This window comes from Giraffa tippelskirchi, chromosome 1 (genome assembly GCF_054371585.1).
Source record: "Giraffa tippelskirchi isolate mGirTip1 chromosome 1, T2T-mGirTip1v1.2.pri, whole genome shotgun sequence".
NCBI classification, from domain to species: domain Eukaryota; kingdom Metazoa; phylum Chordata; class Mammalia; order Artiodactyla; family Giraffidae; genus Giraffa; species Giraffa tippelskirchi.
The window spans coordinates 198,249,058-198,269,904 of NC_137275.1; the positions used below are offsets into that span (position 1 = coordinate 198,249,058).

The 20,847-nt window shown below is 44.5% G+C and overlaps 1 protein-coding gene across 5 annotated transcripts in view; it reads right to left on the bottom strand.

Moving 5' to 3' along the window:
* Nucleotides 1-1,525: 1,525 nt before the first annotated feature.
* Nucleotides 1,526-20,847, bottom strand: part of PTCH1 (patched 1) — a 71,185-nt gene continuing 51,863 nt past the window's right edge. For 4 of the 5 annotated variants that reach the window (XM_081522829.1, XM_081522819.1, XM_081522803.1 and 1 more), the window contains 9 exons: nucleotides 20,295-20,437; nucleotides 18,098-18,281; nucleotides 16,353-16,633; nucleotides 14,786-14,923; nucleotides 11,846-11,988; nucleotides 8,247-8,346; nucleotides 7,434-7,688; nucleotides 5,271-5,832; nucleotides 1,526-4,357 (listed from right to left, as the gene is read on the bottom strand). In XM_081522829.1, the coding sequence (XP_081378955.1) occupies nucleotides 5,272-5,832; nucleotides 7,434-7,688; nucleotides 8,247-8,346; nucleotides 11,846-11,988; nucleotides 14,786-14,923; nucleotides 16,353-16,633; nucleotides 18,098-18,281; nucleotides 20,295-20,437 (1,805 nt within the window). In that variant the 3' untranslated portion in view covers nucleotides 1,526-4,357; nucleotide 5,271. The remainder of the gene's footprint in view (nucleotides 4,358-5,270; nucleotides 5,833-7,433; nucleotides 7,689-8,246; nucleotides 8,347-11,845; nucleotides 11,989-14,785; nucleotides 14,924-16,352; nucleotides 16,634-18,097; nucleotides 18,282-20,294; nucleotides 20,438-20,847) is intronic. The other variant, XR_014062853.1, reaches the window with a different exon arrangement.

Sequence of the window (20,847 nt, forward strand, 5' to 3'; positions counted from 1 at the left end):
CCTTGGAGGACAAAAGGTGGTGATTGAACCAAACTCAGTGTGAGGTCGAGGTTGTTTCTTTCAGTTGACTCTTCCTGTCCCCTCTGGTCCAGACCTCTTCACAACCATTGTTTTCAACCTTCAGAAGTCTATGAGGGACGTGCATTTATATACAGATAAGGCCACAAGAGGCCCTGAAGTTTCAAATGACTTGCCCTAGTCACAGTCGGTCAGCTGAAGCCCTCTTGGTGGGAAGGGTGGAAGAGGGTCTGGCCTGGCATGGACCTCTCCCTTCCCCCAGCCTGTTAGGTTATCGGCCCACACCCTCCACTGCCCCATGGCTGCGGCAGAGCACTGAAAACGGAATTCCTCTCTTGACTCTCAGGCACAAACGCAGAATTCACAGGCCTCCACTCTCCCACAGACGAACGTGGTTTTGTGGAAAGACCACACAGAGTCAGGATCTCTATGTTGCTTCCAGATCCAGCCTGCACTGGCTATGTAGCTGGAGTCAAATTATAGAACCAAGGCCACATTCAGCTGGAAGGAATTTAGAGATTGCCTTTGCTGGTGCATCAGAACCACCAGGACAGCTTATGAAAGCACAGATTCCTGGGCTTCAGTCCCAAGATTCTGACTCAGTAGGTCTGGGGTGGCCCTGAAAATCTGCTTTTCTAGTAAACTTCCAAAGTATGTGAGTGCTGCCAATCCAGGCACCCCATGTGAGCAACACTGGGCTATGGTAACCTTAAGATAGGTCAGCAAACGTTTTCTTAAGGGCCAGTTAGTAAATATTTTAGGCTTAGCAGGCCATATGGTCTGTGCTGCAACTATTCAACTCTGCTGATGTAGCTGGTAAGTGGCACTGGACAATCTCTACATGCATGGGTGTGTCTGTCTTCTGATAAATCTTTATATAAACAGGCGGCCCATGTATATAAACAGGCGGCCCATAGGCTATAGTCTGCTGACTCCTTACCATACGCTGATAGTAATTTGATTTCTTCCCACCACTCCCTGCTTTCAGCTGTAAAATGGGGATGCTATTTCTAGTCTTACTTTTCTCCAGCCCTATGATGAAGAAAAATGGGTTGCAAAGAGTTGGGCACGACTTAGCGATTGAACAAGAACATGATGAAGACAAGGTATAATCATATGATAAATACTCAGAAAAAATATTTTGTATCATGTTCAATCAGTCCCATATTGTCAGCTATACTGTTTTTAAATATGACACCTTCCTTTAATAATCACTAAATTGGATTTATAAATATTCCCTTATTAGGCATCACACACACACGAAAAAAATTTTAAAAAGGCTAAGAGATGACAGTAGGGATCATTTTGTAGGGTAATTTAGGAGCTTTCCTGGTGACAGAAAATAAAAATGTAAAACTCTTCCTATGTCAATAATTCCTCCATGAAGAACAAAAAATGAGTATTTAATGAGTTTACTCAGACAAAAACAACAAAGTTTATGATGACCTGACACGCTCACTGCCTTTGTAAGATATTCTAATTAAAAAACATTCCATAAACAAAGACATAACCAACAAGTTATATTATTTTTTATTCATGTTAGAATTTCTATCAGTGTTTGAACATTAACATTTAGAGAGTTTGTACATTTTTGCCTTCCGAGGTTTAAAATGAGAACCACACTAGGTCACAAATTGTAACTAATACACATTCCACAACTGCATGAATATTCACTCAATCTCACTCTCTTAACACTGTTAAGACATTTTCTTTTCCTTGCTGTACTTTACAATGAAAAGTGTGCCCCACTCATGTCTCAGCAAAGTTCCAGACATTATGGATTCATCACATATAAATTCTTTAAAAATATACTTCTGTCAAAAGACTTGATGACTACTATGTACACTACAAAAATAAATTTTCATATAAATAAATTATATGGCATACTTTTATCTTTGTAATTGAAATGACACAAACCCATTCCTGCCAAAATTGGCAGACAATGAGACCCAGTTTGAATATTTCCTTTAAACTCCTTACACTAAAACCTACCATGAGTCCTTAATGAAAATGTTATATACTCTGAACTATTTAACATTAGTAAGCACTCTATACAAATAAAAATTCTGTTCAAAAGTAAAACATAGCTGTAATAGTGTTTCCAATAGAAATAAAATCCCTGCATTTTTCTGTTATAAACTGGCATGACAAATACTGTAGGAAAACATTCTTATGATACAAAATTATAAATATCAGCAAAGATTTAAAAAAAAATTAAAACATCCAAATGAACAAACAAGACAGACAAAATAAAACTATTTTATAAAAGAGAGAGAAATTCTGGTTGCCTGCCAGCCCCCGAGTTCTCCCTTTGCCAATGTGACTATCGGAGAAAGTTCTATGCTGTGCAGAAAGCAGGGGCCAGGCAAGCAGTCACGCACCACACAAGCTGGGCTCAGGAAAGGAGCGAGGCATGCCTCGAGCCAGAGGGAAGCAGACCTCTGAATTCTGCATCATCTCTCTCCTGAATGCAGGATATATGTTTTCTGAGCAGAGCCTAGTGTTAGGTAGACAGACAGTGTAGCTGACAGAGGCACCAAACAGTAGCAGTGGGGCCATTGGGACCCCTGGCATATTAACACATACATCTGGCAGCCACAGTCTTGTGGCGAGTTTTAGAGTCTGAGGTCACTACACTGCTGGTATTATTGGGGGCTGTTGCCTTTCGATGAACATTTTCCATGTGAAACAGGAGGCATAATGGGAGTTGCCATTTGTGCACTCCTACAGTAGCTTAGTTTGGGTACCAAGTGCTTCCCAACATTTGCTGGTCTCTAGCTAAGAGCCTAGGAAGACCAAACCTCAGAGCAAGGCAACAGAATTGATATGGAAGCAAATCTTTAAAAATAATGCCTGGTTGAGAGACATGTCTCTATATACATTCTTCATTGGGGGGGAGGGTGGTATGCAATTAGCATCTTCCTAGTCTTCAATAAATGTATTAATGATGGTGAGAGGAGGGAGATGAGTTACTTTAGGAAGCGTGCACCTATAATGTTAGTATTAACATGTGGAGAATCATCCTTCTGAAGCTCATATCCTATAGAATTTCCGACTCCGTATCACCACATTGGATGCTCACTATATAAAGAGGATGCAAACAAATCCAGAAAGCCCCAACCAACTGTGCAATTTAGCAAGAGAGGGAGTTTAAATTGTAGGGACTCAAACCATCACCTCTGGGCTAACTGTAGACCCAGAATTAAGAGGTCATTGTCTCCAAAAGACTTCTAATCCACTCTTAAACTTGGGTGGTGGTGGTAGTGTGTGTGTGTATGTGTGTGCTATGTGTTGGTTACAAGAGAGGTATAATGAAGACTGCATACTTAGAGGATATGCTCACAGCCCAGCTGAGGCTCCCCACTAGGCATGTTTTCTAGGTTTTAATACCAATGAAGATGAAGAGGTGTGAGCTCTGTACCCTGAGGTTCCAACATACACCACAATGGTCCATGCAAAGGAACTCATCTCCTCTGAAGCGTGAGTTGGGGTGTCTGGATGGCAGCCAATGATCTTAACAGATGCCCTGAACTTGAAGCGAATCTGGCAAAAGGATAAGGCAATGTTTAGGGCTAGCCCTCCACCACCACTAGCACTAGAAATATCCTAAGGTAGAGCCCACCAAAGGTTACAGACAGTAAAAAGAAACAAAAAAAAAAAAAGAAAAAAATCACAGTACAGTACATTAGGAAATCACACACGTATTCACACACACAGCCAAACAGGAGAATCGCACCCAACTACACCTAGAGAAGCCACCGGGGTTAACGTGCTTTCTTCATATCTGCTCATTAAACAACAACAAAATTATCACGCATAGCGTGTTTGGAAGTTAACAGTAACATTTCATACTACCACAGGGTTGTGATATGCAAATTTAAAATATTTTAAACAGAAACCTTTACAAAATAATCCTATTACATAAGCAATATTTGCATAGAATTATACAGGTAAATTATACAATATTTAAGCAGCAGCAACATATGCTGAAATTTAAGACTAAGTTAAGCTTGGCTGTGGCACAGAGACCAATGTACACACAGGGAGGGGCCCCTCTGTGATCCCCCCACTGCCCACTCTGGAGGCAGGAGTGGAGAAACCCCAGTAAATCACACTACTTTACATCCATTCCTTTGTATATTACATATGTGTACACCTCTTAAATATTTATAGAAATATTTCACAAAATAATACAATCGGTTACAGTAACGATGAACTGCTCTCTGGCACAGCACACCTTTCTAATTCCGTGTTTCTCTTCAAGCAGTTCTGGTGGGGTGGGGTAGGGGTAGGGAGGGGCTTCCAATCTTTGGCCTCTTTGCTTCAGATTTTACTCACCCTTTAAAAGAAAAAAGGAAGTCAAACAAAGTAACAGGTCTGTGAGTCCATATTTATAAAGCACAAACACGGGCAAAATGAGTCTGAGGTTTAGAAATCAGGATGGTGGGGGCTGGGGTGAGGGCATGAGGGGCTTCCAGGGGCAGATTATGATCCTTCCTTGATCTGGGGGCTGGGGACAGGGAGGTGGTCACTTTGTAATGTGCGTTGATCAGACATAGCTGTTATATGGCTTTAGAAGACTGAAAAATAGGTGAAGGGGCAGCTATCAATATCTTTGTTGAGATGCACCAACACCCTGCCCCCTCCACAAGCTTACAGTAAGTGAAGTGAGAAGTGAAGTTGCTCAGTCATGTGTAACTCTTTGCAATCCCATGGACTGTAGCCTACCAGGCTCCTCCATCCATGGAATTTTCCAGGCAAGAGTACTGGAGTGGGTTGCCATTTCCTTCTCCAGGGGATCTTCCTGACCCGGGGTTCGAACCCAGGTCTCCTGAATTGCAGACAGACACTTTATCCTCTGAGCCACCAGGGAAGCCCAGTAAGGGACAGACCCAATTTAGAATTTCACTGGTTCTCCAAGGATGACTGAGCTTGAACAGGAAACCCTGTCTGTGGGTTAAGAGGTCACTGTTTGTGACACATCAGTGCCCAGGGGCCCCAGGAGGATCCTCTATCTGCATCCCTCTAAGTTCCTGAGAGCATGTGTGCTCAGCTGTGTCCAACTTTGGGACCCCATGGATTGCAGCCTGCAAGGCTCCTCTGTTCATGGAATTTTCCAAGCAAGAAAACTGCAGTGGGTTGCCGTTTCCTATTCCAGGGGATCTTCCCCACCCAGAGATCAAAACCACGTCTCCATGGAAGCTGAGGGACCACTGAAGAGCCCTGCCCACCTGCCCGCCGACCCCGCCCACCTCAGTTGGAGCTGCTGCCCTGGCGTCTCTCCTCACATTCCACGTCCTGCAGCTCAATGACCTCCACCTTGGGTTCCCTCCTCTCACACCGGACATTAAAAGGCACATGGGGGTCCTCAAACAGCCCATGGTCAGTCTCGGGGTAGTCCTCGTAGCCTGGGCAAAGCCCACTTCGGGGGTTCCGACTGGGCCCAGGCCCGGGGGCGGGCGGAGGATGCACGGCAACAGTCACGGATGCCGAGGCTGTCACGGTGGTAATGGGCTGGCAGTAGCTGGGCATGGAGCTGCCCATGGCAGTGAACGCTGGGTTGTGATGCCGAGGGTTGTGAGAACGGGCTCCCCGGGGGCCCGTGCGGTCCCTATTGCTAGGGCCAGAATGCCCTTCAGTAGAAATTTCGAAAGCGTCTCTGCGCGGTTTATAGGGAGGCGGCCTCAAGCATTCTCGGGGGGTTTCTCTTCTGGGCTGCTGTCCTGGCTGTCCAGGTGGCAGGGTCCTTGAGTCCAGGTGGGACTGCTGTCGAGGATTTGAGGGTGGGTGATGCCTTGGTTCAGGATGGACCACCTGCAGACAGCAAGGGCAGGTTGAAACAGGCCCAGTGCTAACCCCGGGCTGGGCGCCACCCCCTGCTGTTCCAGCCCCCCCTTCTTTCTTGGCTCTGGCTCCTGCCTGGCCACCCACACACAGCTCTTTCTGAACTAGAGCTCAGCCAACCCCACAAGTGGTTGGGAGTGCCCTGGGGAGCTAACAAGGGCCTTCTACCCACAGACGAAAAACCCATTCTCTTAGAACCTCAACAACGTGGCAGAGGAGCGCCCTACTTGGATCCTGCGTGTAGGCTTTCTCCAGCACAGCTGGCTGGATGCATAGGGCTGCTGCTCATAAATGCAGGGCTGTGGTCTAAGCATCCAGCTGCCTCCCTCCCAGTCTGCCACCCCACCCTGCCGGGTCGAGTCAGATCTGGAGTTCCTCTTCTTCTAAAATTGCCAACTGCCTGGCCCCGGCTCACCCACACTCAGGACATTGCCAGGACTGTCTATACCTACACTGTTGAATATGGTTATTTACATTTAAGTTAACTAAAATTAAAATTTCAGCCCCTTAGTCACACTAGCCACATTTCAAGTGCTCAACAGCCACATGTGGGCAGTGGCTGCTGCACGGGAGAGTACAGGCAGAGAGAGCATTTGCATTGTCATAGAAAGTTCTACGGGGCAGCACTGCTCTGTCCTGTTGTTAGGAATCTGGTTTCTGGGTCTCTATACAAAGCACGGAGCCACACAGTGGCCACATCAATCAAAAGGACCGTGACCAACTTCAAAGTCGTTCAGCTTGTACCTATTTTTAGGCTCCCGCTGAACAAAACCAGATTCACACTGCAGCTCAGCAGGCATCGTCACGGGGGGTCAGGGGAGGAAAATGTAGGTTATTTGGTTGGCCTCTCTCTCTTTCATGGAAGGGCAGCTCCGGCCTGGGACTGGAATACCCATTTCCTGGAGGGACAGCAGGAGGCCCCCAGTTGGAGCAACATTAGCCTTAGAACCTTCCTTGGGTTTTGTGTGCTGTGCTCCAGGCCTGGGGGGCTGAGAACATCCTAGGGAGCGCAGAGAGGGGAGAATGTAGCTGGGGCTCTCAGAGCCTCTGAGAAGAGGCTCCTGGGCAGCTCATGGTTTTCCTGAATTACTGAAGGCTGGTTCTCAGCTTCTCCGCTCCTTCCAGCCACCTAGAATGAGAGCTTGGAGCCATAAAAGCTTCTGGTGAAGTCTCAGACAACAGTGATTTAAGTAATTTTATACTAAGGGCAATTAAAGGTAACAGAGATGGAAGGGAGAAAAAATAACTTCTGCTGGCAATAAAAATACCATTATATTTTAAAATTAATATCATCCTACAATGTATGTAGCTTTAAAATCAGGGTGGGAGGGTGGGTAGGGAAAGCAAGGCATGCTTTACCTCTGGTTCTTAAACAAGATACATGCTGATGGACGCTTTGTGTAGTCTCCAATCCTGGCCCCTGCCCTTTTCAATCCGTATGAGATACAACCATATGAAATTGCCATTTTTATAGTATGATTCCACCTAACCTATACTTTTTTTTTTCTGCATCCTGAGCTTTGCTGTTCGGAGCAGGCAGGGGCTGCCTCCTGGGGTGACTTATGACTTACAGTGGAGCGGGCGAAGACAGGGTTTTCTGTGGCTTCCACGATCACTTGGTGGGCAGGGCCCCCGACACCCGGCTGGGCCTCGTAGTGCCGCAGCTCCTCACTGATGCCCGACACAGTCGTCTGAGAGCTGTACTCCGAGTCAGAGGAATCAGACCCGTTGTTTGTGTGACCGGCGGGCACAGCAAACCGGACCACGCTGGGGGGTGGCTCAGGAGAAGGTGTGGGCAGCCGATTCAGCCCATTGGCTGGAGACACCTATTTCAGGGGATTCCGGATGTCAGGTGTTATCATCCATTTACCTGGTGGCTCTACTCAAGGTTCAAAGCACAGGACTGTTCAGGGGTCGCTGCCCTCCCTCACTCCCGCTCCCGGCCTCCCATACTACTCTGTATTCATTAAGCTCAATCCTTGCCACTTCGAGGACCCTTGGGCCTGACAGCTGGAGCAGAAGGACTGCCCTCTGTTTTCACACACTGGAAAGGCAGGTTGTGCCCTTTTCATTCCAGTTCAAACCCAGATATTCATCTTGAGTGGAAAATGCTTCATTGATAGAGACCTATAACACTTAGGTTGCCCATCACCAGGTTTCAAAAAACCAAAAGAAAAGCAACCTAAACCAAACCAAACCAACACAACATCCTCCAACACTAATAAATTGAAGAGAAAAAAGCTATAGTTACTGAGTTGTTTACTGAAAAAGTAAACAGCCAGAAAATGGGGATAAACCTAAATATCTAAATTAAGACTGACACCAGGAAAAACAGCATACAGATGGCCTGTGGGCTGCACATGACGCCAGCAATGATTACTGACCTCAGGATATGGTCCGAAGAAGGACAAAAGGACTGGCAGCAAAACTAGTCCATTGAGAACACCCAGGATTGTTAGGATTGCCAGGACAGCAAAGAAGTACCTTAAAGATAAAAGGGAAACAGGAACATTTACCATGGCAAAAGTGAATTAAGGTACCCTTCATGTGCCCAAATGTCAGAGCCAAAAATGAACAAAACCCACACCAGTGAAAAGGCTGTTACAAAACTTCAGTTCAAACTCAGCACAGGATTACTTTCGTTTTTCTTTTAACCTTCTGACTTTGAGGACTGCATTCCGTAACCCAAAGTGTTAGTTCATGAAGGGAAGAAAAAAAAAATTAGGTTGTTAATTTGCTGAAATCTCATGGCATGTAATGTTATTTATGAATGTGTTACACAAACACAAAAATATGGAATGTGAACTGAATGGCTGAGCAGACTGAAAGCACAAATACAATGCAGAGGGGCCCCGTTCATGAAAACCCAGCAGAAGCAAACAAATGAAGTGAAGGGTGTAGAATTTAAACAATTTAGCCCAGGAGGAAAAGCAGCCCACTTCTGCAGGCAGCTAATCCACTGTGAAATGCTTCTGCATCTTAGAGCAGAATCTCTAATTAAGTCTCCAGTGTATCAGGTAAGGCTTTCCCTGGGCTTTCATTAACCACAACTTTCTGCCTAGAATTCTGTGAGTTCCAGTTTTACCGAATAGCTCCAACTGCGACCTTTTTAGAACACTGGAACCAGCTTTCCGCAAAGAAAACACTGCCCATTCTGTGGTTGCTGGGGCATTTTCGGGGGAGGGCGGTCCACAATGACGGGTTGCTCTGCTGGCCAATCTTTTGTTGAACAATTTAGCATCTCTGAATACTCTTGTTTTGCGTCAGCCAATTCAGACATAAAGGCTGCAGCACCATGAAGAAGAGGAGAGTGCACAAGTGGCCCTGCTTTCCCACCATTGAGGGCTAAGGTCTGGGATCCTTCACGAATACCAAGGTGAACCTGTCAGCCAGGGAGGGTGGCTGGCGGATGTTCCACACAGCTGGAGGCAGAAGGCTACATGCAAGCATGCGTTTCTGTAACTATTGGTTTCTAGGGCAATTTTGCTGGAAGGGGGCTGGGGTGGGGGAGAGCTCAGGATGTTCTGGGAAGAGGGAGGGCAAGCTATCTATATGTTAACGGTCCTCTTGGTCATAAAACGGAACAGGCTCCAAACTTCGCTGTGCCTATATATGTTTCGCCCTTAGATGAAAGGAGAGAGAATCTCTATAAAAATACAAATACCTCGCAGCTATTGTAAACACTAGAAACTTCTGAGCTGCATTAGTAAAACCAAGCAGCCGATGTCTTGCACTAATGTAAACTGCTGGAACTTTAGGTTGAGGCATATATCAGCAGCAGGCATTAAGACATTTGCATCCCATCCATCTAACGGTAGAATAAACAGACCAATTAGATTTCTGACGGCTTCGTGTATACAATGTCTGCTCATTTAGTCGACCTCAGTGAGGGCTTTATCAGGTTAATCCATCCAGTTCTGGAAAATGGGAAGCCCTTTTAAGTGCTTGAAACAAGAACCCTGCTATCTCTGGGAGAGAACAAGAAGCCATGGGTTAGATGAGAGAGTTGGGATCCTGCCCTCCATGCAGGTCCCAGATGGTTGCTCTAATTCAGGCGAAGTTTCTTCTCTGTTGCTCCCTTGGCATCCCCCCACAAGGCTGAGTTAGATCCTCTGAGATCCCATCACACTCTGTTTCCCATGGTTTTGAATTGCTCGTGACCTTGTCTCTCCCCCCTACAGACCACAGCTACGTAGAGGGGGACAAGGACGACGTTACTGCTGCGCTGCTGTGTGAAGTGGCATTTATGAGGTGTCCACCACACTGTGTTGAATGAGAAATTACACAAAAGAATCTCTCTTTGACATACCGTTTGTACATCATAGAGAAACAACTACTAATGTTCAAACGAAGGAAAAGTCAACATCAAATTAAGAGCTCAAAACAAAACCCACACCAAATCCTTCTTCTAGTTTAGGCATATATATCCACCTGATACTGGCCAACAAGGTATACTAATTGGCTTGCTAATGGATCAATCCTCTGTGCTGAGAGGATCAGCAACAGCGCCATCATCTGGGAGCTGGCTAATAACTCAGACTCTGCTCCCCATCCCCGATGAAGTCTGATCTGCATTTACAGAGAACCCCGATGATTCATGAGCACATTATAGTTTGAGAAGTACTGGTCTACACCTCTCCACTCACTCTCCACCCAAACGACAGTGAGCCAACCCTGGCACTCATTCTAGGAAGGCTAAATCTCCATAATGATGCCAAGGACCTATCGTCTTTCATAATAAAGAAACTTTGGCTACAATTTAAAATCCTTAAAATCCTCTTTGTTTTCACTTGGAATTGAAAGTCCTATTACAACATACACATCAGGAAAGCTGGTTTAGATTCTCTCTCCAGATTACCAAAGTGTCCCTAACAATCCAGTCATTTCTCACATTTCATTCTGCTTTACTGTGGTCCTAATTCTGGACTACCTTTTACTTATTGATGATTCTGGCCTCGACCCTCCACAGAGCAGCAGGGTTACATCCAAAAGCAGCTGTTTAAAAAAGCTGTAGAGGCTCTTCAGAGAAGAAAATTGTCTCTCCCTGTAGTTCTCAAATTCTTTTCAAAAGGAAAACGTGCTCTCCTTTTATACTTCACAAAGTCAAGTCCTTAAATAAATTCACCAGAAACTGTTTGCCATGAAATCCAAACAGAAAGATGTATCCAAATGACGCTTGGATTTTAAAAATTTGACACCAAAGTCACACAGTAAATGCTTCTTAAATCTTAGTGGTTAACTTGAACATGAAATCAAGGTATGCTGTCTTCACTTCTTAAAAGAATAAAATTTCTGAAAATTTTAGGTATCTGCATGTTTTCCTTTCTACAGTTCTGAAGGACAATGGAAGGTCAAAGGGAACCAGGTCATTTCCTTCTGTTGATATTTCTAACCTTAATACCAATAGCTGGGATGCGGTGTCAAGCTGTAGCGCTGCCTTTGTTTCTAGCCCCAAACTCTCCATCTTTTGCCCCCAGGATATTCCCAAAATAGCTCAGAAGAGAGCCTGTTCTTATGGCTCTCAGCGTGCGCATGCGTGCTCAGTTGTGTTCGACTCTTTGCAACCCCACAGACTGCAGCCTGCAGCCTGCCAGGCTCCTCTGTCCATGGAATTTTCCAAGCAAGGAATACTGGAATGGGTTGCCATTTCCTGCTCCCGGGGATCTTCCCGACCCAGGGATCAAACCCAAGTCTTTTGCGGCTTCTGCACTGGCAGGTGGATTCTTTACCACTGCCACCTTGGAGTTAATAAACTCAAAAGAAAGTGGAGTCACAGATTGTGACAATCACTTCACAATATATATGTATATCAAAACACCATGTTGCACCCCTGAACTATATACAATTTTTGTCAATTATACCTCAGTAAAGCTGTGGCGGGGGCAGGCTCAGCAGGAAGTAGAGTCACAATGAAGACAAGCTGCAATTGCCCAGAGACAAAAGGAAGTAAGTTACAGAGAACACATTAGAAAACAACGCTTACCTGACAATGAAATCAAATTCAGATCCTGCAAGCATCAGCACTCCCAGTAGAGTGGAAACGGCACCATCGAGAACAGGCGCAAACATGTGCTCCAGGGCGAGCACGGCCCTGCGGTTCTTGTCACCAATGGCTGTTAGAAAGGCCTGCGCAGAGAGTTCGGGTGATCAGATTCCTGGATTTCATTTAGTCAATGGCCAGCTTCGTCTTAAATGCTATAAGCCGGTTTCATCTGACTCCACTGTATCCCTCAGATCTTACTGTCTAGCTATTGGAATGTTTAATTGGGGTTGCTCAACTTGGCTAAATCTAGGTTTACACTAAATTGACCTGTTAATGATAATGGATTGTATTTGGTGTTGATGTAAATCTTGAACCCCAAAAAAGATGGAAAGTGTATTAAAAAATGATGCCAAACCTATATAAAAATGAGCGAAATGTTCCCTTCTTTTCACTGTTACTCACCCTTGAGTTTACTCCCCCATGTGAGTGATCTTATGTTATTCACATGGGAGACCTCTAGTTGTGAAAGCAACAGCATTTCTCCCGATTTTTTGAAAGGTCAAGATCTTACTTTAAAATGGGCTTAGCACCGAGGTGCCAAGTACGTATTTCCTCATGATTATACTGAGGTTAGAATTTCTGTCACTGTGTTCAGACTAATATGTTTGTAGGATATGTAAGTACTATTAAAGTATCACAAGAAATTAAATCAAGCCCGTTCTAAATATGGGTGGACATGTCCCAACTCTTTTGTGTTCTCTAGGTCTTCTAGGTCAAGGGCATTGTTGATACCAAATGGAAACCTTATGTAGGTCCTGGTATATCACACTATTGGCTTGAGAGTATGACCCAAGACCATTTTAATGTGGGTTAGTTACTGTTACACCCTGCCTGTTCCCCTCAGCGGGACCTAACAGGGAGGGCTGAGCCTGGCACAAGCTTGCTCTCTGAAAGTGCAGGGTGCTCTGGGATGTGCTGAGAAGAGGGCCTGGAGCCCTTGCAGCCCTAGCATGTGTGTCTTGGGGAAAGACACGTCCATTAAGGACTGCTTAATAGATGAAGAACTACATATGGATAAAACTACACCAAAGTGTACCAAGATGTATTGTTTTTTCTCTAAAGTGGGGTCTATGTAAGTGGTGCTCTTTCAGAGTTGAGGAGACTTTAGGGTCAAAGTAATTATCTTTTTCTCCTGAGAGGAAAGCACTAAAATGGTCTGGGACCATGCTATCTGTGCTGTATTTGGGCCATGAGGCCATAAGGGCCAGAACTGAGTTGATCTTGCATACACCTTATGCTACTGGAACAATAAACTGCCAGATACCCACTGATCCCTTGATGACATTCACATACAGGATGTGGTAAGAATGCCATGTCCTGTGTGTGGATAGTCTCTTGATGAAGACTTGGGGTAGCAGCACAAAGCCGAGTTGGCTCTTGAGACTCCTTAAATTCTCAGGATTAAATCTTGCACGAGGAGTAGAGGTGTTCCTTCATTGTTTATTCAACACTGGTAAGGATATTTATGTTCCTACTACCTCAGAGACCCAGGGTGCTGCAACAGTTTAATAAAAGATATTAGCATTTCCACCACAAAAATCTGATCTAGGACCACCCTTGTGTGTAATGCTAGCCACCAAAAAGAGTGGTTTTCATTCACATCAGAATAAAATGATTTGTGGATTTTTAATTCACATATAAATTTTTCTCATTTTTAAAAGAAATGATATTATAATTATGTGTTTTCTAAGTTCTAAGCTCTTCTTTTTTAAAATTCCCTCTCCTTCTTCCCAGCTGAACTGAGGAAAGTAATTTGGGTAGGCTCAAAATTTAGAGAACTGTTTCTATATTATCACCATTTTATTATACACTGGGGGAAGAACAGGTTAACTGCAACAAAACATTCTTTCTGAAATACAAAAGTTTATAAGCCCTAAGTAGCATAAATATGGCCCTGAAAGAGGACAACAGAAAGTAGTAGACACCCATGTGTAGACACACATATGCCATGTGTTGAGCCCAATGCTAGAGACTGCAAAAGCAAGGCTAAAAGTAATCTGATCCAAGTCCAGTGCTAGGTTTCCTGGCCAAGCATTCCAAACATCAGTATTTATTCAGTCAATAAGTATTTACTGAATGCCTATGTAAACCCAAGGTCTTAGGCTATAAACACAAGTGTGGATGGAACATAATTTGCACATCACTGTGGGGCTTTCAAATAATTCTCTGATAAATGTATACGATGGACTTGTCTCATAGATTAGACTCCTCTTGAAGTTTACCCTCCTTTTTCACAAGACTGGGCCCACAGAGAGAGGGGAAGGATTCCTATGGAGAGCGACACTAGTTCTTTTATGTTCTGTTGTCATGAATTTGGAGGCCGGGAGGTAGAAGGAACTGGGGTGGGGGTGGGGGTGCTCAAATAGGGAGTTCATTAGCCCCAGGGTATTTCCTTAGCTGCCAATTCACCTCACCCTCAACTATGCCTGCCCACCATGCCTATGAGTGTGGTCTCATGTTATTCCTGCTTTATTACTGTGGTTTTAAAAATTGTATGTATTTGTGCACACACATACTTATATAACATCTGTCTAGGAACAGCTGACACCTTTAGGACCTGTGACACAACTGACAACACCAAATAAGCAGAATCCTTCTGGGCCCACTCGGACACACCAAGGACACTGTCTACTGCTGACACGGCCTGGCTAACTTCCACCTTTGATGACCTGCTTCTTAGATTCCCTCAGAGGGAAAGGAGTCCAGCAGAACTGCAGCCACTCCTGGGGAATGTCTGTGCTCCCAAGCCTTTTGCTGTGATATGTGTCAGATGTGCTCCTTGATGGTGGAGAAAAGGAAAAGGTTCCAAACTTGTAAACTAAAAGAGCTTGAGGAAATAGGTTGCCTTTTCACAGCTTTCACTGAAACTATCTCCCATACCAGAGCAACATGAACAGTGAATTCCACTCCAATGCCGACGGAAGCAATCAAGATGACCACAGGCACGGCACTCAGCTTGATTCCAATGAGGCCCATCATGCCAAAGAGCTCAACTGTCATCAAAGCCAAGACTGTCACCTTTAAAAAAACACATAGGATGAGTGGCTGGGCATAAACACACTCTGGGTGTTGCAAAAATTCTTTCCAAACTATTCCATGAGTGTGATCTATAAAGAGTTATACAGATATGTACTCACTGCTGGCTACAAATTTAATACAGTTTAAAACAAGGCGCTTCCTCCTGTTTTGATCTTAACCACCAGAGACCATCCTTCAACTTGTAACTGAGCTGAAACTTTTTTGGTTGCCTTGCCCTTCATCCTAAAGAAAGTTGATAGGACAGGCTGAATAAATATTCTTTTACGTAGAAGTTGCTTTGCTTTTGTTTGGAGAGCCCGTGGGCTGAGTGAGGATGACTTAGGAGAAACGGGACGTTTGGTCAGCTAATGCGGGTCAGGTTACAGCCCCTTCACTCTGAAGAAATGTGGAGTCACTGGGGTGGACAGAGCAAACAGTTAAATCCAGGGAAAAGCTTTTATTTGCCGTTCTTTCATCCGCCTTGTAAAAATTTCTAGGGAGATGGAAAGAATCGGTGAGGTAGACTTTGGAGATTTTTGGGCCAAAGAGGAGAAAACACAAATAAAACAATAAACTTTACAAGAGAAGGAGAGAATGATCTTTCCTTCTGGGGGTGGGGGACAGCAGGGAGTGAAGGGTGAGCAGACAAGTACAATAAAAGTTCCCTTTGCTTTCTTTTAATAAGCTAATGAAAGATGGATAACATCAATTGCTTAAGTACCACGAAAACTCCTACAGACTAAACATTTACCTTTAAACATACCTGCTGTACAGACTTATGGTGCAGAAACAAGACCTGGTCTCTGTTTTTATAATTTTGGCATTTTGAAGGCTATACCACAGTTCATGGAATTTAAACACTGCCATGATTTTATTAGACTCTACACGAAACTAGCTTCAAAGCTGCAAGCATTATACTCAAGAGAAAGAATGCAAAAAAAACAGATTGGCAATACTTTATCATTTCTCCCCAAGAGTTAAAACAAATACATCACACAAAACCATCTCTAAAATGATTTATCCATATACCACCATCCAAACTTCTCTAATTATCTCTTCATTTAGAAGAATCTTCTCTATATTTGGTATGGGTATAGTAACAAAATGACACTTTAATAAAAAAAACCAATTAGTTATGCTGTGAGTGTTTGTATCAATCTATACTCAGCTCTATTATGGAAAGCGTGCTCAAAAACTCCCCTATCTTTACCTAAAAAGTTTAATGCTATAGGAGAGGGGACATAGATTAAGGCCATTAAAGACTCTACCTAAGCATGAACCTCGCCACCTCCAGTAGAATAAATACAGTATGGATGATGCAATCTATACCCTCCTCCTGAGGCCCAGACATAAACAAAACTTCCCGGCTGCAGAAAGAGCTATGCTGAAAGGAATTTGACTTCCACAAAGACCCTTAGAATAAACTCACAATGATCCCGGCCGTCCAGGGGTTCAGGAGGAAGACGGCGCACACGAGGAACGTGCAGGCCAGCACCACGCTGATGGACAGGAGGAGCCAATGGCGGAGGCCGATGTACTGCTCCCAGAAGAGGAAGGGGTAGCCATTGGGGTAGCTGGAGAGCCCCAGGCTCGTGTAGTTATTGCAGATGGTTCTGACTTTTTCAATGGCTTCAACGAAGTCCGAGGTGTCACGCAGGCCGTTGAGGTAGAAAGGGAACTGAGCATATTCGATGGGCTCTGCTGCGGGGACTGCACAGAAAAGACGACAAGGAGAGGACCCGTGGGTCAGGGGTTCCCGGCAACACTGAGAAAGGCAAACAGACTACGTCCAAAGGTGGAAAAAATGCAGCAAGCGTCCCACTGTTAGCCTCCCAGATGTGAGTCTCCAGATTCTCCATAAGCACAATGAGGAGAGAAAGAACTCAGCAAGAAAGTCTGCTCACTTCTCTTCTTTCAATGTGAGGGACAAACAATACCAGTGATAGTCTTGATAGTCTTAAGGTCTTTACAGTTTCAGTCTTTGGTTTAAAAAATTTTAAATGTTAATCAGCTTTTGATTTCGGCGGGGGTGGGGGGTTGCAGGTGGAGGAGGAGACCGTGATCTGTGTATTGATTTACCCTTAGATTTTAATCTTCTAGAAGTAGTCATTGTTTGTAATGGGTCTAAACAACTTAAGAACTCAATTGTGGTAGCATCTTTTTCTGTTCAACTGACACAAGTGAAAACACTAAGTTCAAATCATTTTACTTAATCACTTATGAGAACAAAATAACTTGAAAGTCATGCTTTACTGAGAAAAATGCTTAACTTTCTTATCCTTTTAGTGATCTTAAACCTTCCATGCTTTTTTAATGCAATGCTAAGTCTTCAGCAGCAGGGGAAGAAATCCTCACACAACAAGCATTTAGTTACTGCCGTTGTGTGTTCCAGACCCTTTGGGGTCATTCAGCTGACTTGCTAAACATGATTTGCCCTATTATAATCTCAACTATAAATTTTCATTAAGACAAGCCTTGGCTGCTTGCCACAAGGCTCTGAGGTTTAGATACAGGGAAGCACAACCCGCCTGCTCTCTAGCCATGTTCGCAAAGGGACCTGTCTTCTTTCTCACGTCCATCCTCAGCCTTATACCCAAGGTATAAGCAACTAATATCTGTAACATAAATGCAAATTAAATCCATCCAGAACCACCTTTCAAAGTTGGGGCTGAGAGGTGAAAGAAGAGGACGCTGTTGTATACAGACTTTTCTGCTCCGGTTTAAACAGCTTTGACAGAGTACAGGTGCTTGGTGGCTTATAGGAATGACTCAACTTGCCAAAAATCCCTTCAACACCAGAGTTGACAAAGTTAAGATAAACATATAATCCCCAGTGATAAAACTCTGCAATAGTAAAACAACACTCAACCTGGAGGCGTCCCCAACTTTCACATGGAACAGCTGGCATTAAAGAGAGATGCCTGGTGGATGTTTTAGAGTCAAAGGCACGAAGAGAGATTAGAGACTCTTATTTCTCAGTGTGATAGAGCATGAGTTGTATTCGATTACACATCCTCATCTATCTCCCAGAGTTTTAAACTAAAAGAAATACATTGTTCTGTTTACACTTTTGAACCCTAATTGGTGTCAACGGATGAGGGCTATAACTGAGCTTGGAAGTACAGGGTGCAAGGAGCCCCCACCAGCTCGCAGGTCCAGTGGAGGGCTACTTACTTCTCAGCCTGGTTTCTGGCATGTAGTCGGCTTTATCATGGACCCACTCAGGACGGTGAGGCCGGATGTTGGCTTGGGAGGCGGCATAAGCCACAGGGTCGTTGCTGACCCAAGCAGTCAGGTAGATGTAGAAAGCACTGGGGTTAATGATGCCGTCTGCATCCACAAGGCGCCGTTTAGTCAGCTGCAAAATGAGTAGAACAGGAGTCTTTCAGAGTGGGGGCTTGGGGTCAACACACTCCTACCTACAGAGAAGCAGAGCCTGCATCAGCATTTGCAACAAAGAAGAGAATGTCTCTGTTTGCAAGTGCAGAAAATCCCATCAGAACACCTTTGGTTCCTTTTAAAATGCATTTATCAGAGAATGCAATAATCGGCATGTTTATAACACACAAACACACACACACACACAGTTCGGCAGATGGCCCAGGAATTGACTGAACCAATTAAATCTGAATGCTAAAAGACTGTCTGCAGCCAAGGCAGAGAATGAGCAATCTGGAGAAACATATTTATAGGAGGGGAAGGGGGAAAAAAAAACCTGGCAAGAATCCCCATACACGTCTGTGTGCAGTTAACCTCTGCTGTTAACACTGAAGGAAATGCCACCCAGTAAATGGAGGAGAGCTATAAAAATAAAACAACATCTGTATAAATTTTGCTAACACTAGCCTCCTATGACCTGTGTATTCAAAAGATGTCCATCGCCAGAAAGTAGAAGGGACGGGTGCACAATCTTGGTCTTTCTGGGAATCTTAATCTGAGCGAGGTGGTCACATTTAGCATATGTGCCACATCCTAAGAGGAAGCCAAATAAATACTATGCTCCCCCTAGAGCTGGTCTGCGGGCCTTGTACAGGCGAAAAACATCCAGAGACAAATACACACACACATGTACAAATGCATATATTTTTTCCTGTTTACTTCAGATAGAGACCTGGTTCCAATGCTTTTCATCTTTAACAAAATGCAAAACACCAGTGACAGAAGTTAATAAGGAAAGAGTAAAGGAAGAAAGTGGAGGAGAGTGAGAGAACTAAATTTTAGAGATCTGGATTCAATTAATCCACAGGATATGTAACAACTGTATGTCTTCAAGCCGTCTCTGGAATTACATAGTACAGCTCACACGGCCTCCGTGCACACAGCACGCTTTTCTCCCTCCCAGGCAGAGGAAATGATGTCTGGCGGCCTGACCCAATCACATTTGTTTCACGGTGTCCCTGGTCCCTAAAACCAACCCAGCCCCCAGCATCCCCCTGCCATCTCTCAGACAGACTCCTCTGCCTGCATCCTTGTCAAACCTGACAAGCATGCCGCATGCGGCCATAAAGCACTAAGTTCACACTCCATAATAACTCTGAACAATGTACTTTGTAAATCTGTCACCTTTAATGCCAGCAAAAATGGGGAGACAATAAACAGAGCTGCTGGGAAGATCATTAGCATGACGGTTTTCTGCCTGAAGGTGAAGCAAGTAAGCTACAAAGAACAGAGGGAGGAGGGCCTGGGGAAGCCAGGAGTGGGGCTGGACTCCTCTGAAATGTGAAGGGTCCAAATGCCCTCACCAGCCTGCCCAAGGCATCAGAGGGGATATACTGGAATCCAAGTGTCACAGCCAAGAGACAAATGCAGCTGGAGAATATGATTACCAAACAGAAACAGCTCTTCTTTCTTCGGGGGTGAGCACAACAGTGACTCCATGGAGAGTTCAAAGATCTGCATTTCTGTCTGCCTCACTCATGACAGAGCGATCTGTCTGTCTTCCTCTACCCCTCAAGCCACAGTGACCCAAAGGAATCAAACCCAACAAACAAATCTTCCCATTCTGCCAGTAACCTCTCCTAACCCATCCATCACCCCAACTTCTATTCTTTCAAATTCTGCTACCCAACTGACTCACCTTTCCAAGTTTGAATATAACCAAGACTGACATGGTGACAAGGACTAGAATTCAAAAGAGAACAATGCAACACAGTATGTCTAACATCAGAAAGAATCTGCACTGCCTGAACTATACTTTGTTCTGACAACTGCTCTGAAGATAAGTAACACACTTGTCCCCATTTGACAGATGAGCAAGGTGAGGCGCTCTGGATTGCCCGCAGCCGCACAATTATCCAGTGGGATAAAAAGCCCCAAAGCCCTGCTCAACAACCCTCTCCGAAGCTCCCAAGGTATAAGGCAGTGAGAGTACCTGACTGATGTCAATGGGCTTATCACGGCTGCCGGTTTGTACCAGGAGTTTGTAGGCAAGGACTCCATCATCTGATCCATTTTTGTAATTGTTTGGCATGATTTTCCCAGTTTCCCAGTCACTGTCAAATGCATCCTGAAGTCCTAGAAAAGGCAAACATGTGTAATACATTATAACTCTTAACCAGACTGATCCTGGTCCTAATGGGGTGGACTGCGGACAGGGGAGTGTCTGCCGTCAACTCCAAGCACTCTGTCTTCTGCTTATTCTTGATTTCACGTGATGCTCATGTGTTTCATGAATGAACTTCAGGTTGCTGACAATCACTGCTTCAAAAGGCAGAAGGGAGGGAATATTCATTTCTAGGAAACAAATACACATGTTTTAACCCCAAACGCCCCTTCTTCTCCCCCAGGTCACAAGAAAGCAAGAGAAAGCTGGGTGAGGAAGACACACTAGGCTCAAACACTGTTTTGTTACACATTAGGTACTAAGCCATGGGTTCTTCAATACAACCAGAAGTTCCATTCAGAGCAGGAAAAACACATTCAAA